Source organism: Pelecanus crispus, chromosome 2 (genome assembly GCF_030463565.1).
Source record: "Pelecanus crispus isolate bPelCri1 chromosome 2, bPelCri1.pri, whole genome shotgun sequence".
In the NCBI taxonomy this organism is placed as follows: Eukaryota; Metazoa; Chordata; class Aves; order Pelecaniformes; family Pelecanidae; genus Pelecanus; species Pelecanus crispus.
In genome coordinates this window covers 35,792,044-35,812,182 of record NC_134644.1, presented here as the reverse complement: position 1 = coordinate 35,812,182, position 20,139 = coordinate 35,792,044, and the positions used below count along the sequence as shown (strand labels likewise).

The 20,139-nt window shown below is 41.4% G+C and overlaps 1 protein-coding gene across 1 annotated transcript in view; it reads right to left on the bottom strand.

Moving 5' to 3' along the window:
- Positions 1 to 7,254: 7,254 nt before the first annotated feature.
- ABCB5 (ATP binding cassette subfamily B member 5) overlaps positions 7,255 to 20,139 on the bottom strand; it is a 32,963-nt gene continuing 20,078 nt past the window's right edge. The window contains exons 17-28 of the mRNA XM_009483885.2: positions 18,873 to 19,019; positions 18,335 to 18,439; positions 17,493 to 17,570; positions 16,299 to 16,382; positions 14,150 to 14,353; positions 13,201 to 13,301; positions 11,700 to 11,840; positions 11,065 to 11,221; positions 10,268 to 10,465; positions 9,155 to 9,361; positions 7,986 to 8,132; positions 7,255 to 7,452 (exon numbers count right to left, since the gene is read on the bottom strand). Of these exons, the coding sequence (XP_009482160.2) occupies positions 7,255 to 7,452; positions 7,986 to 8,132; positions 9,155 to 9,361; positions 10,268 to 10,465; positions 11,065 to 11,221; positions 11,700 to 11,840; positions 13,201 to 13,301; positions 14,150 to 14,353; positions 16,299 to 16,382; positions 17,493 to 17,570; positions 18,335 to 18,439; positions 18,873 to 19,019 (1,767 nt within the window). The remainder of the gene's footprint in view (positions 7,453 to 7,985; positions 8,133 to 9,154; positions 9,362 to 10,267; positions 10,466 to 11,064; positions 11,222 to 11,699; positions 11,841 to 13,200; positions 13,302 to 14,149; positions 14,354 to 16,298; positions 16,383 to 17,492; positions 17,571 to 18,334; positions 18,440 to 18,872; positions 19,020 to 20,139) is intronic.

Below are 20,139 nucleotides of genomic sequence, written 5' to 3'. Positions count from 1 at the left end.
GCCTAGATGACAAAGCACAGCACAGAGGCAGATGGAAGCAATCCAGTGTAAATGGTTCACTTAACTGAGAGCAATGACCAGTCTTCTGCTGAGAAATTTGTGTTAATTTTAGAAAGTAATCCTTTTGCATGGCTATTGCTTTTGGCAATTCCCCTCTCATCTCTGTCTGTCCTTTTGCATCGGATCACATGGTGCAGCATCTGCTGTGTGTGCTAGGGAAGGTGCTTGAGGAGGAAAAGCAGCCCGGACAACTGGAAGAGTATGATCAGGGAGAACTATAACCCTGGAAAATGTCAGGGTGATGGGCAATCTTTGGTTAATAGGCTAGCTGGGGGCTGGTAAAGAAGAGCGAGGCAACTGGATTCTTCTACCTTTGCATAGAAAACTACCAGTCCTTTACAAGTACCCAAGGGTCAGGACTTAACAAGATAAGTCCCTCAGGTGTATTTTACAAGAAGAAAACACATATATGCTGTTTGTGGCTTCGTTGCCTAGCTATTTCTCTTCTTGCCTAACTACGTTGAAGATCTTAGAAAAACCTTAGCATCTCAGACATGGAAAAGATGTATTTTACAGAAGTCAAGTTTGTCCTACATACAGCTGTATGGATACATGAAAAGAGGTCAAGTAATGCACTGACTTTTACTCACTGTCTTGAGCAGGTCATGTACAGTTTGGATGTAACTGTAATGACTGCCAAGCCACATTTCTCCAGTATAATCCAAGTCCATTTGCAAACAGAAGAGCTTGGAAAAACTTTGAAAACTGTAACTTTATTTCCATCTTCAGCAAGCCACAACTATGGCTCCAGATAAACTGTATGAACTCTTCTGCTTATGGTTGTTTCTCCTTAGAAAAAAATGGGTTCTTTGGCTAGAGTGCCTGTGGTACCAGGCAGTGGGTCAGCCCTAAATGCAGGCAGAGCTGGAGCACTGCTGTGACAAAACAGTTCTTCATGGAAGGGGAGGCACAAGCCTCACCCAGAGAAGACACTTAACCCTTGAAATCCAAACTCCATCGGCACTAGGTTATCAACTGTCCTACAGATATCTATATGGTAGGATCGAGCAGACCAAGATCTCGCTTTTTTTTTTTTTTTTTTACCAGTGTTACAAGGGTAGCTATTTTCCTAGAGCACACACAGTCCAGGAGAGCAGTTTCACTTCAAACCCTCCAGCAATGTCAGGTGAGCAGACCTTAACGATCCTGCATAGTTTCTTAACATTTCCTTTACTAATTAGGTGAAATCACCAACCATTAACATTTAAGTAGGCCTGCTCCCAAGTGTGACAGGAATTTCCTAACGCTCAGTATGACAAGAGCCCTGCGAGCTCCCCCTCAGCCAGACATTCCCACTTGCAAACACGTAACTGAAAAGTGAGCGGTACAATGTGTGTTGATTATAGCCAACGGAGGACAGGTAGGTATTACCAGCCACAGATTGTTTAGCGGAATTTTGCAAACTCTCCCAATTTTAATTAAACTCATAAATCTAATCCAGGTAAAAAATAGACACATTGAAGTAGTATTTCAGCTGACCCTAGGAAAACTCCAGTTGTTCCTTTTCTCCCCACTTTTCAAAAAAAAGATAATTTCTAAAAGTACAAGGGTTGTGAACTGCAATTTTAATGAAAGCTTTCCTTCTTGCCATACAACCAGCATTATTAAATAACTTTTTAATGAGGATGCATACTTTACAGGTTTTAGATGAATATAAATTGAAATTTTATAGGCTGCAGAGGAAAGTAGACATCTGGGGAAAAACACGTGATGATAAACATTATATTAAGTTACTGTTTTGCAAACAGTGTTATTCCTGAATTGCTGACAAGTATTTCAAACCGAAATAGCACATCCAGGAATGGGAAACATCCACACCCACTGGGACTGGTACACTCCAATGCTCGTACAAACAAGAGGATAATTAACTCTTTAAGACCATAAAGATAATCAGGTCCTGTGCCCTCTAGTTCACAGAATCATAGAATCGTTTAGGTTGGAAAAGACCTTTAAGATCATCCAGTCCAACCATTAACCTACACTACCAAGTCCACACTAAACCAGTCAAGGGTAGACTAGACTAAACCATGTCCCCAAGTGCCACACCTACCCGTTTTTTGAACACTTCCAGGGATGGTGACTCCACCACCTCTCTGGGCAGCCTGTTCCAATGCTTGACTACCCTTTCCATGAAGAAATTTTTCCTAATATCTAACCTAAACCTCCCCTGGCGCAGCTTGAGCCCGTTTTCTCTCATCCTATCATTAGTTACTTGGGAGAAGAGACCAACACCCACCTCACTACAACCTCCTTTCAGGTAGTTGTAGAGAGCGATAAGGTCTCCCCTCAGCCTCCTCTTCTCCAGGCTGAACAACCCCAGTTCCCTCAGCCGCTCCTCATAAGGCCTGTGCTCCAGACCCTTCACCAGCTTTGTTGCCCTTCTCTGAACACGCTCCAGCACCTCAATGTCTTTCTTGTATTGAGGGGCCCAAAACTGGACACAGTATTCCAGGTGCGGCCTCACATGCTTCTGTCAACTAATCCCATCTCTGGGGCTTCAGCCTGCATTAGTAATTAACATTTCAATTAGACTAATAATTAAAAAGTTTTAATCAAATTTAACAGCTATGTATGCTACTACAATGGTGTGAAGCAGTTAAGAAACACTCAATTGTTTCTCCTGAATCCCTTATGAATGTCTTCTCTGAAGTCTTCACTCTCTTTTTTGGGATGTCATACCTTAATAATTCCCCAGGAGGCTTAGATCAGTGCTGGCATAAAGCAAGTGCATGGGCTAAGTGCTTCTCGTCTAGTCATGACCAAGGCCTTTGGTGCTCCTTGACAAGTACGGGCTGATGTGTTTCCTTCATCACTCCCTCGTGGCAGTCGTCTTAGGGGTGAGCTCCCCAGTGACATCAGCAGCGACTCACCATGTTGTGCGCATGTTTGGAGAACACGAGCCCCTGCTTGGGCAGGGATAAGGGAAGTCTTTTTTTAACTCCGACACCTGGGGTAGATGGCAACACAGGACAGAGAGCGATGGGGCCAACAAATCCTCTACTTTTAAGATGTGTCCTCCTAGGCTTTTCTTTTCTGTCAGTGCTAATTCTTTTGATCTCTATTATCAGTCTAGGGTTTGGTGCTGAAAAAGTGCTTTTAACATTGTGTTTGTCTCTGGATTTAGGTCTACTTCTAATCAGAGCACAGCCAGTCTGTGAGCTCTATGGGCATATCCAGCTGGGAAGGTGACCTGGATGGTCTGAAATAAACCATCAGAGCATAGAGTTTGTTATTAGTGCCTACAGGCTGAGTGTATTAATCTATTTATATCTCATGGAGTCAGTACAGTCATCCATCTCAGTCTTTTAGCAGGCATGCAGTAGTGTGCTTTTTTGTCATTCTTACAGATGTTTGGGATTTTGCTCTGTTCCCTTGCTCACCATCTCTTTTGTGTTGGGTAGGACTTGCTTTTGTCACGTGTTTTTCTCAGGTCTGCAGCTGATGTTTTAAACAGGGCTGTGATATGAGTGGCTTTTAGTATGTTCATATTGATATAAATCAGTAAATGTATTCTTCTGTTGCATAACATCTCACTTGTGAACTTAAGTAAATCAATGCTATTTACTTCAATTATGTTTTCTATTTCTCCTTTTTATTCCCGTATGAGCAAAGGACATTCCCGAGGCACATCTGTCTGGCACTGCTCTTTCCCCATGTGGCTGCCACAGCCCAGAGCAGTGCACGCACGCTCCCTCCATCACGGCATCGGCACCTGCTCCTTTTGGCCCCGACCAAAACCCATGCCTACCTTTCTATAAGGAACAATGTGACACAGTGGTGCCAAGCAACTTACTTCAAGACCTTTATCTGTTTATCCTTAACATACATAGCTGGTACTGAGTCTGTCCAACTATTGTAGCATGAGAATGTTTTATGTAAACAAGGGTGAGGAACATGCCAAAAGGGATGCAAGGGTAGCTTCTTTTCTTTCCATGGTAGGTAATGTTGACCTCTTGTGGTGGGTTGACCCTGGCTGGATGTGAAATGCCCACCAAAGCCACTCTTATCACTCCCCTTCTCAACTGGACAGGGGAGAGAAACTATAACAAAAAGCTTGTGGGTTGAGATAAGGACAGGAAGATCACTCAGCAATTACCATCACGGGCAAACAGACTTGACAGTCTAATTTACTACCAATCAAAACTGAGTAGGGTAATGAGAAACAAAACCAAATCTTAAAACACCTTCCCCCCCACCCCTCCCTTCTTCCTGGGTTCAGCTTCACTCCCGATTTTCTCTGCCTTCTCCACCTGAGCAGCACAGGGGCATGGGGAATGGGGGTTGTGGTCAGTTCATCACACATCGTCTCTGCTGCTCCTTCCTACTCAGGGGAGGACTCCTCACACTCTTTCCCTGCTCCAGCGTGGGGTCCCTTCCATGGGGTGCAGTCCTTCAGGAGCAGACTGCTCTAGCATGGGTCCCCTGCGGGGTCACATGTTCTGCCAGCAAACCTGCTCCAGCCTGGGCTCCTCTCTCTCCATGGGTTCACAGGTCCTGCCAGGAGCCTGCTCTGGCACGGGCTTCCCATGGGGTCACAGCCTCCCTTCAGGCACCCACCTGCTCCAGCATGGGCTCCTCCATGGGCTGCAGGTGGATATCTGCTCCACCGTGGGCCTCCATGGGCTGCAGGGGCACAGCCTGCCTCACCATGGTCTTCACCAGGGGCTGCAGGGGAATCTCTGCTCCAGTGCCTGGAGCACCTCCTCCACCTCCTCCTCCTCCTCCTTCACTGACCTTGGCATCTGCAGAGTGGTTCCTCTCACATATTCTCACTCCTCACTCCAGCTGCAGTTTGTGTCCTGGTGATTTCCACCACCCCCCCTCCACCCCCCCCTTCTTAAATACATTATCCCAGAGGTGCTGCCACTGTTGTTGATGGGCTCAGCCTTGGCCAGCAGTGGGTCCGTCTTGGAGCCGGCTGGCATTGGCTCTGTCGGACACAGGGGAAGCTTCTAGCAGCTTCTCACAGAAGCCACCCCTGTAGCCCCCCCTACTACCAAAACCTTGCCACATAAACCCAATACACCTCTGAAAGAGCAAATAAAGGGAAACACAAGTCACAGAACTTATTTTTCTAGGCTGACCATGCTGTAGCTCTTTCCGGTCAAATAGTGTGTATTTCCTCACTCCTCTTGCCCCTGTGCTACTAAATAATTCCAGGCTGGTGGGAAGGAAGCACATTTTGGATTCTTCTCCATTATCTGCATGGATGTGAATGCAGTGTTTTCCACAAAGATGCTCCATTAACTAGCCCCAGATGTTGGATGATTCATTATGTTACAGAGCCTTAGCTTAATGGTTATCTCCTCTATATACATATTTAAATTAATTTTGCATTTTTACTTCATCTTGCTCATTACTGCAATAGTGTAATGAATTGTAGTATTACACAAATTTATTATTCATTACAATTGTAATGAAAAAACACATACATGTCTAACCCAAAAGTACAAAAATCACTCTTTCCTTCCCCAAAAGATTTCTGGATTAAGGAGGAAGATATTTTATTTTCAAAACTGAGAATCAATCTCTACTGCTTGTAATTTTAACTCCAGTGCAGAAAAGAAACAGTGAAAAGGGAATTAATGGGTGCCCACATTGGCTAATTGGGAACATAATGAGAGCAGCAGCTCCTGTAGTACCTGCCTATGACAAGAAAGTAAAGAGGTTACACAAGAGGGGTGCCTGAATGAGTGATAACTGCTCTTGTAACAGTCCCTGAGAAAAACCGCGTGAGGGAGAGTGCCTGTATTTATTTTGGCAAAGCTGAGATGAGAATTTGTTTTCTTTTGTGTGTTTTATTCCCCCCATGGATCCCGATGCCGGAAAACAAGTGAAACGAGCAAAGGAGATAGTCATTACTGTAAGTTTTGTCTGCTGCAATGGAGCAGAGTTATCTGGAAATTACAAAGTACTGCAGGTTGCTCCAGGTCATAAATCCTAACCCAAAGCCACGTGCAAAGCCTTGGAAAATTAAAATGCTGCAACTGGGTTTAACCAGCCAAAAAAACCAGCTGCTGAGTCACTCTGAGTACAAGTACATATTCTTCAACTGTTAAAGGATGTATTGCAGCACCCCGAGGAATGTATCACAGGAATAACCAATTATTAAAGCACATGTGTAAACAAGTTTTGCCAACACTTAAAACAATCTTTAAAATTATTCACAGAATTATAGAATCATTTAGGTTGGAAAAGACCCTGAAAATCATCAAGTGCAACTGTTAACCTAATACTGCCAAATCCACCACTAAACCATGTCCCTAAGCACCACATCTATTCAAAATAAAGGATCCCATATTGAAAACCACTTTTTTATTTTTTTAAAAAAAAAAAAAAGAAAAGCTATTTACATGGCTGACATGAGTCCACTCCAGAAGGAGCCAGTCCTAGCTCCCCTGGAAGACTTTTGAAATGACCGTGATGGATGCAAAGAGTTATTAAACTGTTAGGTCAGCAGCTGAAAAATTCTAAACAAAACAATGGTATCTTTTATGTCAATTTATCTCTATATGGAAGGCTTGTAACTATTACAATTATTGCCTGAAATAGAATATTGAATCTCCAAGAAATGCATGAAGCACTGTAATATTAGAAGTGTGGCATAATGTGGGGTAAAAAAAAAAAAAACCAACAAAGCCACACATCCAACCCCTTCTCTCTAAATTTAATACAAATGCCTTTATTTGGAATCTCAGCAGTAAGAATTGACAGTCATCTTTATCTAATTAAGAAGACTTTATGGTTGCATCTGGCTGGTGAAGAAACTCAAAGCGTAAGCACAAGCACCAATTTACTGCATATCCATGATGCTTAACCACTGTCATACTCTGGTACCGCCTTGGTCTATGCCACCTGGTGTCGGCCAGGGTTTGGGGGCACAGCAAGAGCAGGGTGCCCCACCTAAGTGTAGATGGGATTACTCCAAGGGCTGGCTCCCTCCAGATTATGCAGTCGCCACAAATGCCCAGCAGATTCAGCCCCTGGGACTCCCCCGTGCACCTTCCATGACCCACCCCGGGGCATGCACTGCTCATCCTCATGGATGGGTGGGGCAAGGACTACACTGGGTAGAGCAACCAGGCTACAACACACGGTCCCTGCTCCATCAGCACAGACACAGCCAACCTTAATTCTCTGTAAGCTTTTCATGTTTTCCCAGGAAAAAGAAAATGAATAAATCTGCAAACAGTACTAATTAGAGACTTGTGCATTTACAAGGGCATAGTAGTGTCCTTCCTTTGCCAGTAATTGACTGTGCGTGCCCTGCTCAACCACCCTGCCATTCTGGATCACTGCAATGATGTCTGCAGTCTGTATGGTCGTCAGACGGTGAGCAATGACAATGCAGGTTCGACCTCGCCGGGCATTATCGAGAGCTTTCTGGACGATCTGCACACAGATGTCGTGAAAATGCTGTTAGCACCTGAAAGCCTTCACTTGTCATAGGAACCACGTTGGATTTCCTACTCTTTGTTATCACCTGAATATATCTCCCATAGATATACAAATCAGTGCACGCACAAGACACCCTTACTCAACACAATTTCTCACTGAGGTCAGTGAGACTGATCAAATGAGCATGAGACACTGAGAATTGGGTTCTTGGGCATCCAGTTTGGGTCAGAACACAAATTCAGTATTTACCATCAAATACAGCTAATAGGAGGACAACTGAGAGTATCAGCTCCCCATGGTGTTTTGTACTTAAAGTTTTGAGTTTTTCTACTTGTGTATTCAGTAGATATGCACAGCTTCCTAGTGTTGTTCAATTCATAGCTTGCAGCTAGAAAAACTACCGTGATACCCCTGCCCTGTTGTTTCACAGTTGAGCATTTACAGCATGTTTGCATTGATGTTATTCTACAGAAAGCAACTAGCCATGCACATAGACATATATATTTTATGTAATAATCACTACTCACCTTTTCACTTTCTGTATCAAGAGCAGAGGTAGCTTCATCTAGAAGCAGAATGGCAGGATTACGAACCAGAGCACGGGCAATTGCTATTCTTTGTTTTTGACCTCCAGAGAGTTGTGTTCCTTTCTCACCCACCTGGGTATTATATTTCTGGATGTTAAAAATGAAAAAAAGATGATCTGTGAATACTCTTAAGAGAAGGAAGATTAGAAAAGTAAAGTTTTATGCGTGGCTATAAAGATGATTAGGTATTTACATCTTGAAAGAAAAGTGCAAGTGTTTTTAAGAAAGCTAAGGTTTTATAAACACCTCCAGTATAAACATATACACAGCTGTATATATATATATATATATATGCAGGTACCACGTATTTATACCTGGTCTGAAAATTTCCTTCCCCAAAGACTGGCATAGGTATTGAATGGTACCACCAGTGTGTCCACAGACATCTGGCCATAAGTGTCCTTTCATAAGAATAACTAGAGATTTAATGTCTACTGACATGTACATGAAGAACTTGATCCTGCGTTACTTGTGAATAAAGAATCCCAAACATCATTAGTAGTAACGAAGATGAAATATTTTTCAGCATCATCACATAATTTTCAAGTTAAACAGAACTACAGTGAAAACAAACTATCAAAGCATTTTTTCTTAGAACCAAATTCTTGGCAGGCATGAAGGTCAAATGCCATGTCATTCACTTTTGATTTATTGCCCCTTTGTATTTGTTAAGAAACACTCCCTATGAATGGCTCATCCAATTAGAAATACAGCAGAAATACAGCATTTAGTTTTACTGAATTATTTTAGAAAAAAAAAAAATTGTCTTTCTCAGAGTAACTTGAGAAGTTTCAGCTGTCAATGCAAAAAATATCAAAAAAATTATGAGGACCTGTTTGTACATAGAGAGTCCTCTTATTTTTTTCCTCATACTCTGCTTTGTCTACCACTATATTAATTGGAACATTGACTTTTTTTAAACAAAATAACACAGATTTTAAGCTTGAAACACACCAGCATTTTAAAACATCAATTCTATGCTTTTTCCTATTAAGGGAAACAAAAATGCTTATTTTTAATTTGATTGACCTAAGTGAGCATTGCCTAGATTTCTCCACGTCACTCCAAAAATCTGATCTCACTGTGAAGAGAAGATCACTATCTCTTACCTCTGGCAGTGTTTCAATGAAGGTATGAATATTTGCTGCTTTAGCTGCTTCTTCAATTTCCTCCTGACTGACCACCCTACTGTTGTCTCCATATCGAATATTTTCAGCAATGCTGCAGTCAAACAGAATGGGCTCCTGTGACACCAGGCCCAGTCTGGACCTCAGCCATTGTAAATGCAAAGATTTAGTATCAAGTCCATCTGCTAACTAGAAAAAAACAACAGAAAAATGGTGCCAAGCTGACTACAGAGCTTATCCACAGATACACACTGTAAACAGGAAACATGAATTGTAAGAGGAAGCCTGTTACGTGTTAGATTCCCAGCTGAAATCAAGTAAATTTTGCATGCAAAATGGAAAAGAACCAGCAGTATAGATGAAATATTTCCTTTCATTAGTTTTTAATTTTGCGTGCGTTTTTGCTTCCATTTCCCAGCAGACAGAAATACAGAGTGCAGATCACAGGCTGCTCCTGCAGTCCTTCCAGCCCTACTGACCACAAGAAGCACCAGGAACCTCATGGGAAAGCCTATCCCTAAGAAGCTGAACACAGCAATAAACAAACTCAGCTGCAGGCCTTAAACTCAATCTTAAAACCTCCAACGAGGTTTCCTTGGACTTTCTATACCCATTAATGGGGACTGCATCAAAAAGCCCATTGCAACCTTCTGACAGTGATGCAGTAGCATCCCTATGGGACTACATTTGTATTATCTGAAGCATGTATCTATGTCTCTAATGTGTGAATTCATAATAATGAGGTGACTTACACACTGACAAGCAACAGGAACGTTATGTCCCTGTGTGACCAGGCTGTGAGCAGCGCTGGGGAGGCAACACAATCTGACCCCGTCATTCTCTTCCCCAGCAAGATCAGCACCCTAAGCCACCGCACTGTGCCAACACGGGTGCCAGTGCTGGCATGTATGTCTAATGCACGGGGCAGGCAATGACAGGGGTCTTGAGGTTGTCTACAGCTCCACTGGAGCCACAACCTCAATAGCCCACACCTCTTAAAAAGGCAACTCTCCAGAGATATTGCTAGGATCATTTAAACAGATGGAGTTCTGCAGATTTAATTGTTATTAACAGCCACACAAGTCTTATTTTTACCACTTGTCCTTCCACAGGGTCATAAAATCTCTCCAAGAGCTGAATGGATGTGCTTTTGCCACAGCCACTGCTTCCTACTAATGCCAGAGTCTGTCCTTTGTTAACCTTCACGTTGAGTCCTTGCAAAACTTGAAATTCTGGCCTTGCTGGATATGCAAAATGGATGTTTCTGAATTCAATGTTGCCTTCAAAATTGCTCTGAAAAAGTAATAGAGAGTTCACATGCTCGTATTAGCATTTATTAGCTTTAATTAAAGCAACACTTGTAAGACTTGGTTGTTTAAGTGAGAGAACTGAAAAGGATCTTTGGGAATGTGTTTTCAAAACTGCTTTTGAAGTTCTTCTTTCCAATTGCGTATTGAATCAGTGTAGTGTCATTGTTTATGGGATGATCTGCAGATGTAAGTCACTAGCTTCTTCTGGAGAAACAGTTTTCTGCATCTCTTGTACCTATTTTTCACTTCAGCTTTGAAAAGAATATCTTTAGACAAATAAACAACGTTAATATTTTTCATTTCTGTCAGTAAAATGAAAAGTATTTTTTTTAGCTCATTCAGAGCAAAACTATATTTAAGGCTATACAGTTCTGACTGAAAACCAGAAATAATACAATCCATTAAAAAAAATTAATGAGTCGTTACCACTATTTTATATGTCTGTCTTTTGTGACACCCTAAAAAATATGAAGCTATGAATACAGTTGCAGACAATAAAACATTACTAATTTAGTTTGTTTCAACATTTTTCTGAAAAACAAAAAAAACCCAAAACCCAAACCAAAGAAAAAAAACTCTTACCAATTTTTCACCTTCTTCACTGTAACTATCAATTAGAGGTTTTCTGTCCAAAAGTTGAAAGATTCTTTGGGCTGACATTCTAGCTTTGCCATAATCTGGTGCCAGAGAAGCAGACTGACCAACATTCATAGCTGCAAATATGACAGAAGAGAAGACTCTAAAAACAAAAGATAAAGCATCATTCATTTCAGGTAGTTTTCTTCACACGTAAAACAAACCTTCAGAATAAAGCTTTTTTAGCATCTTTAGATTATGACATTTCTAGAACTCCTCACCCCACAAAATGTCACCCAGTATTAGGAAGTCCTATTTGTTCCTATAACTACTTTATAGATGAGCAGTGGTGTCATGTAATTTCTTTATCTAATACCCTCTGCCTGGAAGGAACATTAAACAGCAAAGACTTCTCCAGAGCAGGCGTGCTGATCATGGCCACACGCTTGCTGCCTCAACTGCCCGCGTACGTACTTTTCCCCAAAACAGCCCTTCTGCCCAAACTGCACTCCCAAGCAGACTGAATTCCTGAATCTCTATGCCCCATTACCTCTGTAAATTGATGAAATAATTTGCATGCATTGAAATCGCTATCACATGGATCAAATTTTTTTTCTTTACATTTTATAAAGTATACTTACATAAATACATTTTCAAAGTTGCTCAGACTATGGGCAATGAGCCATGCCCCAAATCTGAAGACTGCCGCATTAATAAAGTAGTTTGCACACTGAGCTACTCCGTAGGTAAATCCATAGAAAGGGGCTTTTCTCAGAGAATCTCTGATAAAGGAAGAGACTGTCCGTAAATAACTTGTAAAACAGAAACAGCAGACACTGGCTGAGGGATGGCCAGATTTCTCAGTTAAAGCTTTCAAGCAATACAGCTCACCCCATGAAAACACAACAAATCAGCCCAGAACACATGCACACTCACAAATAAGCCCTGCCAGACCCTAAAAGCACCCCACATCATGACGTGGAACTGCCCTTAGGACAGAAAGAGCAATGAGATCCTTCGTCCACACTTAACGCTACCTTGAATCTCTTCCTTTGCTTTTCTATAGCAGGGCAGATCACTAGAGCAGTTAAAAAAATAATAAAATTTAATAGACCACATATGACCCATTTTATTAAGAAAACAAGCAGGCTCCAGCCCAGCCTAAGAGCTGCCTCCGGGCTTCCGCCAGGTCTTCCCATCCAAGCAGAGACCTCTCATCCTGATTCAGAGCAGGGACATATTGCTGGGTATCCCCGCAGGGATTCGGACTAAGCCTCTATTTCTCAATCCACCCTTCTAGAGAAGTTTCATTTTGTGTAGCTAATTGAATGCACACTGAATCAGGGTCCGGAGGACTCTCTGCCCTCGTGGTTTAGGATGCTCTCTGAGGAAATGAAAATCTCCTTTCCAGTCTGAGCTGTAAATCAGAGACCTTTGACAGTCCAGGAGAGCATCCTACCCATATCTGGGGTATTACCAGTTCACCAGACACTGAATTTTAACACTGTTTTGCCTGAGGACAGATTATACAATGTATCATTTTCAATTCCTTCTTTTACATTATTTACCTTGAAGGAGGAAACAAACAAATTAGATTTTGGGCTACTTTGTCTAAATAAAATGGAACTAGAAAAATCTGGCATCCCTGATGATTCGAATGCGTTTCAGTAGAGACAACTCAGTGGGATGTAGTGGGTCAAACAAGGGAAACATGAAGTTAATCTCAAGGTTTCAAAGTCATATGAGGGCAATAAAACTGGTTTATGATATAAAGGGTGTGGTATGGGAGTTAACTGCAGTTCTTGAGTTAACTAGTATCAATCCAATACACTGAAATGGAGTGAACGTGTCCTACATTCTAGGCACACACAGGAAAACACAATCTTCTGTAACACATATGCAGAGAATGCAGTTTATAAAGTGTTTGCATAATGAAAAGGCAAATCCTTCAAATGTTTTTTCACTCTGCATCTAAGAATGTATATTAAAATACACTGAGTGAACAAATTTCAAAACTATGTAAACTGCTATTGATATTCTTCCCAATCTTTTGGATATTGGATAGTTTGCAAGAAATGTATTTAGAGTAAGTCTGAAAGACTAAAATGTACAAAGAATGAATTTTAAAGAAAAAAATCCCACCTATAGGGACCATTCAAACTTGTAATGTATCTTTCATAAAATGCTTCTTCCCTGGTCAGTGCAGCTACAGTTCTTATGTTTTCAACTGATTCTGTTGAAATCTAAATTGGGAGATAAAACAAATAAGAGGTAATCCCTTACAACTGTAATCTACAACATATCTCCTAAATACTTGATCTCTTCTCTAGCGTTCATTATTTTAGATCAGAAAGTGTTTGCTTAAGAGAAGAGATCGAGGTCTATTACCAGCTGGAGTAAAGGCCAGAGCAACAAAATTATTCACCCCACGGTCACAAGACAAGGCAGGGTTGAAGCCAGCAACGTATTTGAGTTCAGCACCTTGGGCCAGCATGCAGGAAGCGTCAGCAGCCCGTGCCCTAAACCGTGGGTTGTGATCCTGGTGATTTAAACCCTACTTTTTAAAATAGCAATAAACCCCAGTCATCTAGACACAGCTTGTACTTTTTGCATGGGCTACTTCTATCTCCTGGAAGAGTGTTATCAGGTGGATGAAGACAGTACCCTGAAACTCTTGAGCAGGTTACTGGTTTGCATTTTATGATGGAATAAAAAAGTAGCCATGTCAGAGATCCACAGCTCAGCCCTGCAACTCTTCTGGCTACAGCACAGAGCACTGCAGAGCTACGCTGCTTGCCCTAGGCACAGGGCACGCTAGCGCTGGGGCTGCTGCTGTTGCAGCTGTCCCTGCCCAGAAATCCACTATGGAGGCTCTCAAATGCCTTTTTATAGTCTAATTCACAGATGTTTTGTGTTATCTATGTTTTGCTTTTCTTGGGGATATATAAACATTCCCTCCATCCCCCACCCTGTCCTGTCCTCTCCCCCCTTCATTTATCTTGGATAATTGAGTCAGCTGTAATATAGCCACAGCATTGTCCTTAAAAGTGATCTCACACCATAACCCTGTAGTTAAAATTGGAGAACTTACTCTTCCAGCCTCTTCCAAAGCTTTTTGATCTTCTGCGGCATGACCAGACACAGAGCTAACTCTTGCAGCATTTGTAGCAATAACGAAAGGAATGCAGGCCAGGATAAGCAAAGTTAACTGCCAGCCGTATACAAAAGCAATAACGATGGCAGTCACAAGAGTAAAGACAGTCATAGTCATCAGTCCAAGTCGGCTTCCAGTTGCCTAAGAAAACCCCAGAAACCCCCAAATGTCTACCATTAGATTTTCTTTTTGTTACTTATATCACCACTTGAAATCGCTATACACTCAAGGCCACTGGTTCAGCTGGAAAACAAAGCCATGTGTGGTCACGTGTGTGGACATTATGCACCTACGTATGTAACTGTTCATAGATGTTCCTCTTATCTGCCAGCATTCAGGCCTTCAAGAGAGGTTAAGGGAGTCTAAACAGTTCGTCATGGCAATTGTTTAATGAAATATGTATCTGGGACTTCTTGCACTACCTGAGGCACAGAAGACTGTGGCCACTGTCACAGCAGGGCAGGTTGGCTGCTGGGTGCCCAGCATTAGGCAAGAGGGGCTTCCTTCTAACAACAGTCATCCATTGACACATCCCACTAATGATGGTGGAAACTACTCATCCTCAGGTTCTCACAGTGCCGCACCTGGGGTTGTGTTCTCAGAAAAAAAAAATCTGAATTTGGCCACCCTTCAAAAATGCTTTATCTCAGCAGGGATAATGAGTGGGAAAGATGAACTCATACTGAAGAACTCCTGTCTCCTTCCAGCCTGTGTAACCTTTTCATCAAGAACTTTTAAAATGAGAGATGATTAGCATCCAGCATCCGGGTGGGCTCTGATCTGCAGCAAAAAGGTCTGAAAACAGCTCTGTGGAAATAGTTCATCTTCCAAAATTTGGCTTGATAGAAAAAACAAAAATCCTTGGGCGGGAAGCAAAATTCTTCTCTCTTTTGCCAAAGACTTTCCTGCCCTGAAAAGACTTTTCTTGTTCAATAAAATTTAAAATAGTAATAATTAAACCAATGCCAAGGTGAATTGTTGCCATATGTTCTAGGGGCTGCACATAAAGATCCATTTGGAAACTTCAGCCAGCGCAGCATGAGGCACGGTACTTACTGACACTCTGTAGCGCTCCAGAGAACACAATAGCTTTGGAGAGCAATTCATGCCCTTAGTTGGCTTTTGTAGTTAGGGGACCCTGTACACCCTTCCTTTCTTCTGCCCTGACAGGATGATATAGTTCAATGCCACTGAAACAAACTGAAACTTTAAAAAATGAAAATGACTAAGTTTTGTCAAAGACTATTTTCTCACTACTAGCCCATAGGACAGAAGAAACAAACAAAAGTCTACTGAGACTCAAAAATGTAGGGATTAAAGAATTTTTGATGTACAAATTTGAAGGACACAGACATCTTAAAACAAACCAGAAAAATTTTCCCCTACAAGTCCTGCAGTGTTTGGGTTTTGTTCTGCCCCCAACCCCTCTCAGGAAGAAGGGAAGAAATGGAGAGACATTTGGCAGGGACTTCTGATGCGGTGAGCAGTAGGAAGAATTGTGCAGAATTTGCCATATTCTCCTGCCAGTGTCCAGTATCCACCTCACCCATACCAGTACCTTGAGTTATTCCCTCCCTTGGCCGTCACCCTCCCTGGTGTTCTTTACTAACACTGGGCCATTTCTTACTGTTTGGCCTGCTTGTGTGTGAAGCACATTTGGTTGGGATGGGAAGGAGAATTCTCTTCATTAAGGTTAGTAAAGGTTTGTATCATCTGCAGATGCAATTCACATGACACCCATCACAGGGTATAAAAACCTGGGGTCCACTGATTCTGATTCCCAGTACAAACAGATTTCACTTTGCATGGTGAAATAGTCTACAGTTATTATATGCTTAGCTTAAAGACTTGCAGGGAGGGAAATGAAAGGTAAATGAATATCTACTGGATTTTTCATAGTTCTCAAATAATCAGCTGGGAAGCCATTTCCAAGGTGCCAAAAACATGCTATATAAATGCATCTGCCAGTCTGTGGGGTAGATTTACTATCTTGTGTTCTGAAACAATCTCAGTGTCCCTTGCCAATTACAATTAATATTTGTAAGGAAAAAAAAACATTTAAAAAGCACATAAAGAATTGGTATACCCCTTTGACTTGGGAAGCATCTGTGGCAAGCCGAGTTAGCAGAACACCAACAGCATTTTTCTGATCATCGTACCATCCAACCTCCTGCAAGAAAAGACACTGTTAGTAATTTTTGTTTAAAAAAAAAATTACATGTTCTTAACATATTTATCAGGATCATTATTAACATGGACAAACATTTCCAGCTCAGGTAGCATACAGAGAAATGGAAGTACAAGTCATGATAGCTAACTGCAATATTATTCCTCTGCAGTCAGCATCTTCCAAGTAAACTAAAAGAAAAAGCTTAAAAAGTATTATTCTGTTGTGAACATCTAATTATTCACAAAGTGTTATTAGCTGTAATATTCTTCTGAATGTGCCTATTTAGAAACTTATTTTAAACCTCTTTTACTGCATCCTTCCTTGGGCCTGAAGCGGTTAACTATTCTCTTCTTACACGTTACCGATCCCATTAACTATAGAACAGCAATTGCTCATCTATATTTGTATATACAGAAAGGAAATGAGGCCCTTTTATCTCTAAAGGCTATGGCAGGTTTGTTTTTTTTTTTTAATCACTAATTTTCTCTCTTCCTAGTCCCTTTCAGATGTTTCTATGAGCACACAGATTCTTGTCTCCAATGGGTGTGTGGGGTGCCAAGTTAGGCATTCTCATAACTCCTATGCAAATAACATGAAATCGCACAAACATAAGTAACTTTATTCTTCCTGTGGGTAATTCTTGATGCAATAGGGCAATTTGAATTTTTTGCAGTAAAAAATTATCAGATTGTCTACTTGCTATGGATTACAGTACGTAGATTTAAATCTAAATAACTAAATGGAATAGACTTAAATCTATATATTACATACTTGCATCATGACCGCCGAAGCAAGAGGAGATTAAACTTTTTTGGTCATCCTTGCACATGCAGACAGCTGCAAACTGTGTGCATATTAGCATGTCACAGGTGTGCACACTTGCAATGACAATCCTTCAAAATTAGACTATGTGCAGGAGTGGCACTGAGCCAAACTGCACATGGGACAGGAGACTTTCAGAAAAAGTTGTACTCTTTCCTAAGCTAGTGGTAGAAGAGACATGTTTTTTTTTCTTTTCTCCAGACCACACAATTGAAACCCAACGTGTACCTTGTAACAGTCTGCAAAAGCCATCTGGCTCTCACGATACCCTTGCTGCATAATTCATACCTGCTGAAGTAATGCTCTGAAGGACAAAGAGCGCAGTCTCATTGTTAGTATTTCCCCAGACTTCCCAAACATGAATCCCTGGGGGAGGTAAGAGAGTCACATTTTCTCATCTGATGCTTTAACTCTGTTTATAAGGCTGCACAACAAAAGCAATGACACCAAAAAGCCTCCTACAACAACGCTGTGCATTTATTAGTCTTGGGAAAAGTGCCGTTCACATTCCTGGAACCTGAAACTATTTTCCCACAGAAAGGAAGCAACATGGCAAAGAAGGCAGGAGCTTCATTGTAATGCCTTACTCGTATGCCTCAGCAGCATTAGAGGGTAAATCAGCCTATCTAGTCATTGGCCTCCCTACTCTGACTGCTACCACAGACGTTAACTCGCAGCAGTCATACCAATGGATTTTATGATATGGCCATCAACGTGCAGTAACCGTTTCCTGCAAGCTGTGGAGCGATCATAAGAGGACAGCAAACGATGGAGTTAGTTTGATGGTATGAAAAAGACTGTCTGCTATGGAAAGACTCTACTTTATACTTTGGCAAGAGTCTATAGACTGTCAATGAGAAATGTCAGTTAACTTTGACTTTGAAGGCCAGACCCTCAACTTTGATTTCAGTTGTGCTGAATCCACATTGCCTTCAGTGGCTTATTTAAACCAACAGCAAATATGTACATGTGTCAAGTAAACACATCAATAAAACCCATGTATCTCAGGAAGAACCCTGTTTTTGTAAGCTCTGATTCATGTTTTGCTTCTCAAACTGCATTGATATGTGTTATACCTGCAGTCTTCTGGGGAATTATAACTTCTAACATTTCAGTGTAGTGACACTTACTTGGATTATGTATGCTGCTAAGGTAATCACTCCAAGTAAAAGAAACATTAAAGAAAGCACCAAAGTGTTTTTACTCCTCTTTTCTGGATCTGTTTCTTGAAAAGCCTATGCAAGAAAAAAAAATACAAAAATGAGTACGTAGACAATGAGTGCCAGTTGCATAAGCCAGCCTTCATCTCAAGAAACTTGTCTACTTCAATTTTTCTTAGCAAGTATCCTGGATCCTGAAATCAGTCTGCAGTCAACTTTCTGTTGAGGGCCAGAAGACAGCCCAGCCTTCCATTTAGCCTACATCTTGCTAATTTGTTCCCCCAGCTCCAACTGTTGTTGCTCCTTTCCTCTGCTAGTCAGATGCAGTTCCACTGGGCTCTGCCTCCAGAGGGTCACTTGACCCTCTGGTTGATCACTTGACCAACATTTATCCATTTTTCATTGGATCCATTTACACAAGTGAATCCCACCCAGAGTCTGACATAGGGAGAACTGGATGAGTAGGAGGAGGCTCAGGACTCCAACGTCCATTTGCAAAAAAGCTTACCCCAATGATTTTTCCAAATATAACAGCAAATGCAGGATGGACCCCACCTGAGATGGCAGCAGCAATCACTCCCAGCAGTACATACAGCCACTCAGGTTTGTTCAGAGCCAGGATTCTCAAGTAAGGCACAGCAGGGAGATTTTCTTCCTACAGGAAAGGGAAGGCTGCAAGTTTTCCTTGGAAACATGAAATTCCCCAGACAGTGGGTGTTCATTAAGCTTTGAGTAGTGAGCTGTCTTGGTAAACTACTGAAAGCCCTCTCTGTGCACTTGGAGTGAGCAAACATGCTGGAGATTTGCAGCTTTGCTGTTTCATATCCTAGAACTTCAACTGCACTGTAAAAGTTTGGAGGCAAAAATTTAACAAAAGGCTAAGTCATGAAGGGAGAAGGGCCAGGACAGTTCATTGAAAGTCAGATAGGACTGGTAACCATGAATGGCACTTTAATACTTGAATCTTTATAAAGAACTAAAAGTCTCACTGTTCAGAGCACAGAAAAGATCCCTCTGGTTCAGCTAAATGCTAGTGGGCTGGCAGTAATACAATTGGGTAGAGGTCATCTTTCTCTTTGGCAAACTATAGCCTATGCATCATTACCAAAAGCATGAAAGAGGCATATGTAACAGTCAGTTAGCATGCATCTCCTTTGAAAGTACAAAAAATGCCCTGTTCTGCTTTATTAATTTATTCGAATGTCTATGCCTCCACAGGGGGAGTTCTGGAAAAGCAAAAAATGAAAACATTGGAAATGAGACAAAATATTAGGCAGGATTACAAGTAAGTTGCTCTTGCTTCCTGGTTATTTTATCCCATGTTTTAGATGCTGAATGAGGGTGGCTAAGCCTCAACCATAAAAGTGGGCTGAGCTTTCTGAAATAATTACAACTGCTGAATGCTTGATTTCATATTTTTTTTGTGAATGTGATGAATATTGAACTCTCGAGCATGAACACCCACTACTTCCTCTGAGGTCTTCAGCAGTATTAATACACAGACAAAAAGCATCTTTTGAAGTTGCATAACTTTTTTGTGATAATAGGAATGGATCCAGCTCCTTTGTACTATTTGAAATATGTATTAGCTGGAAGCTATATTTTAGTGAGAAGGAATATCAATAGATACAAATTACAGTAAGGCTTCCATAAGTATTTTAAATAATCAGATGCTGTGTGACAGATGAGATCCTAACGTTCATAGGTTTTAATTTCTATAGATTTAAAAGGATCCGTGGTTTTACTTCAGAATTTGCATTTTATTTCTTCGCTTC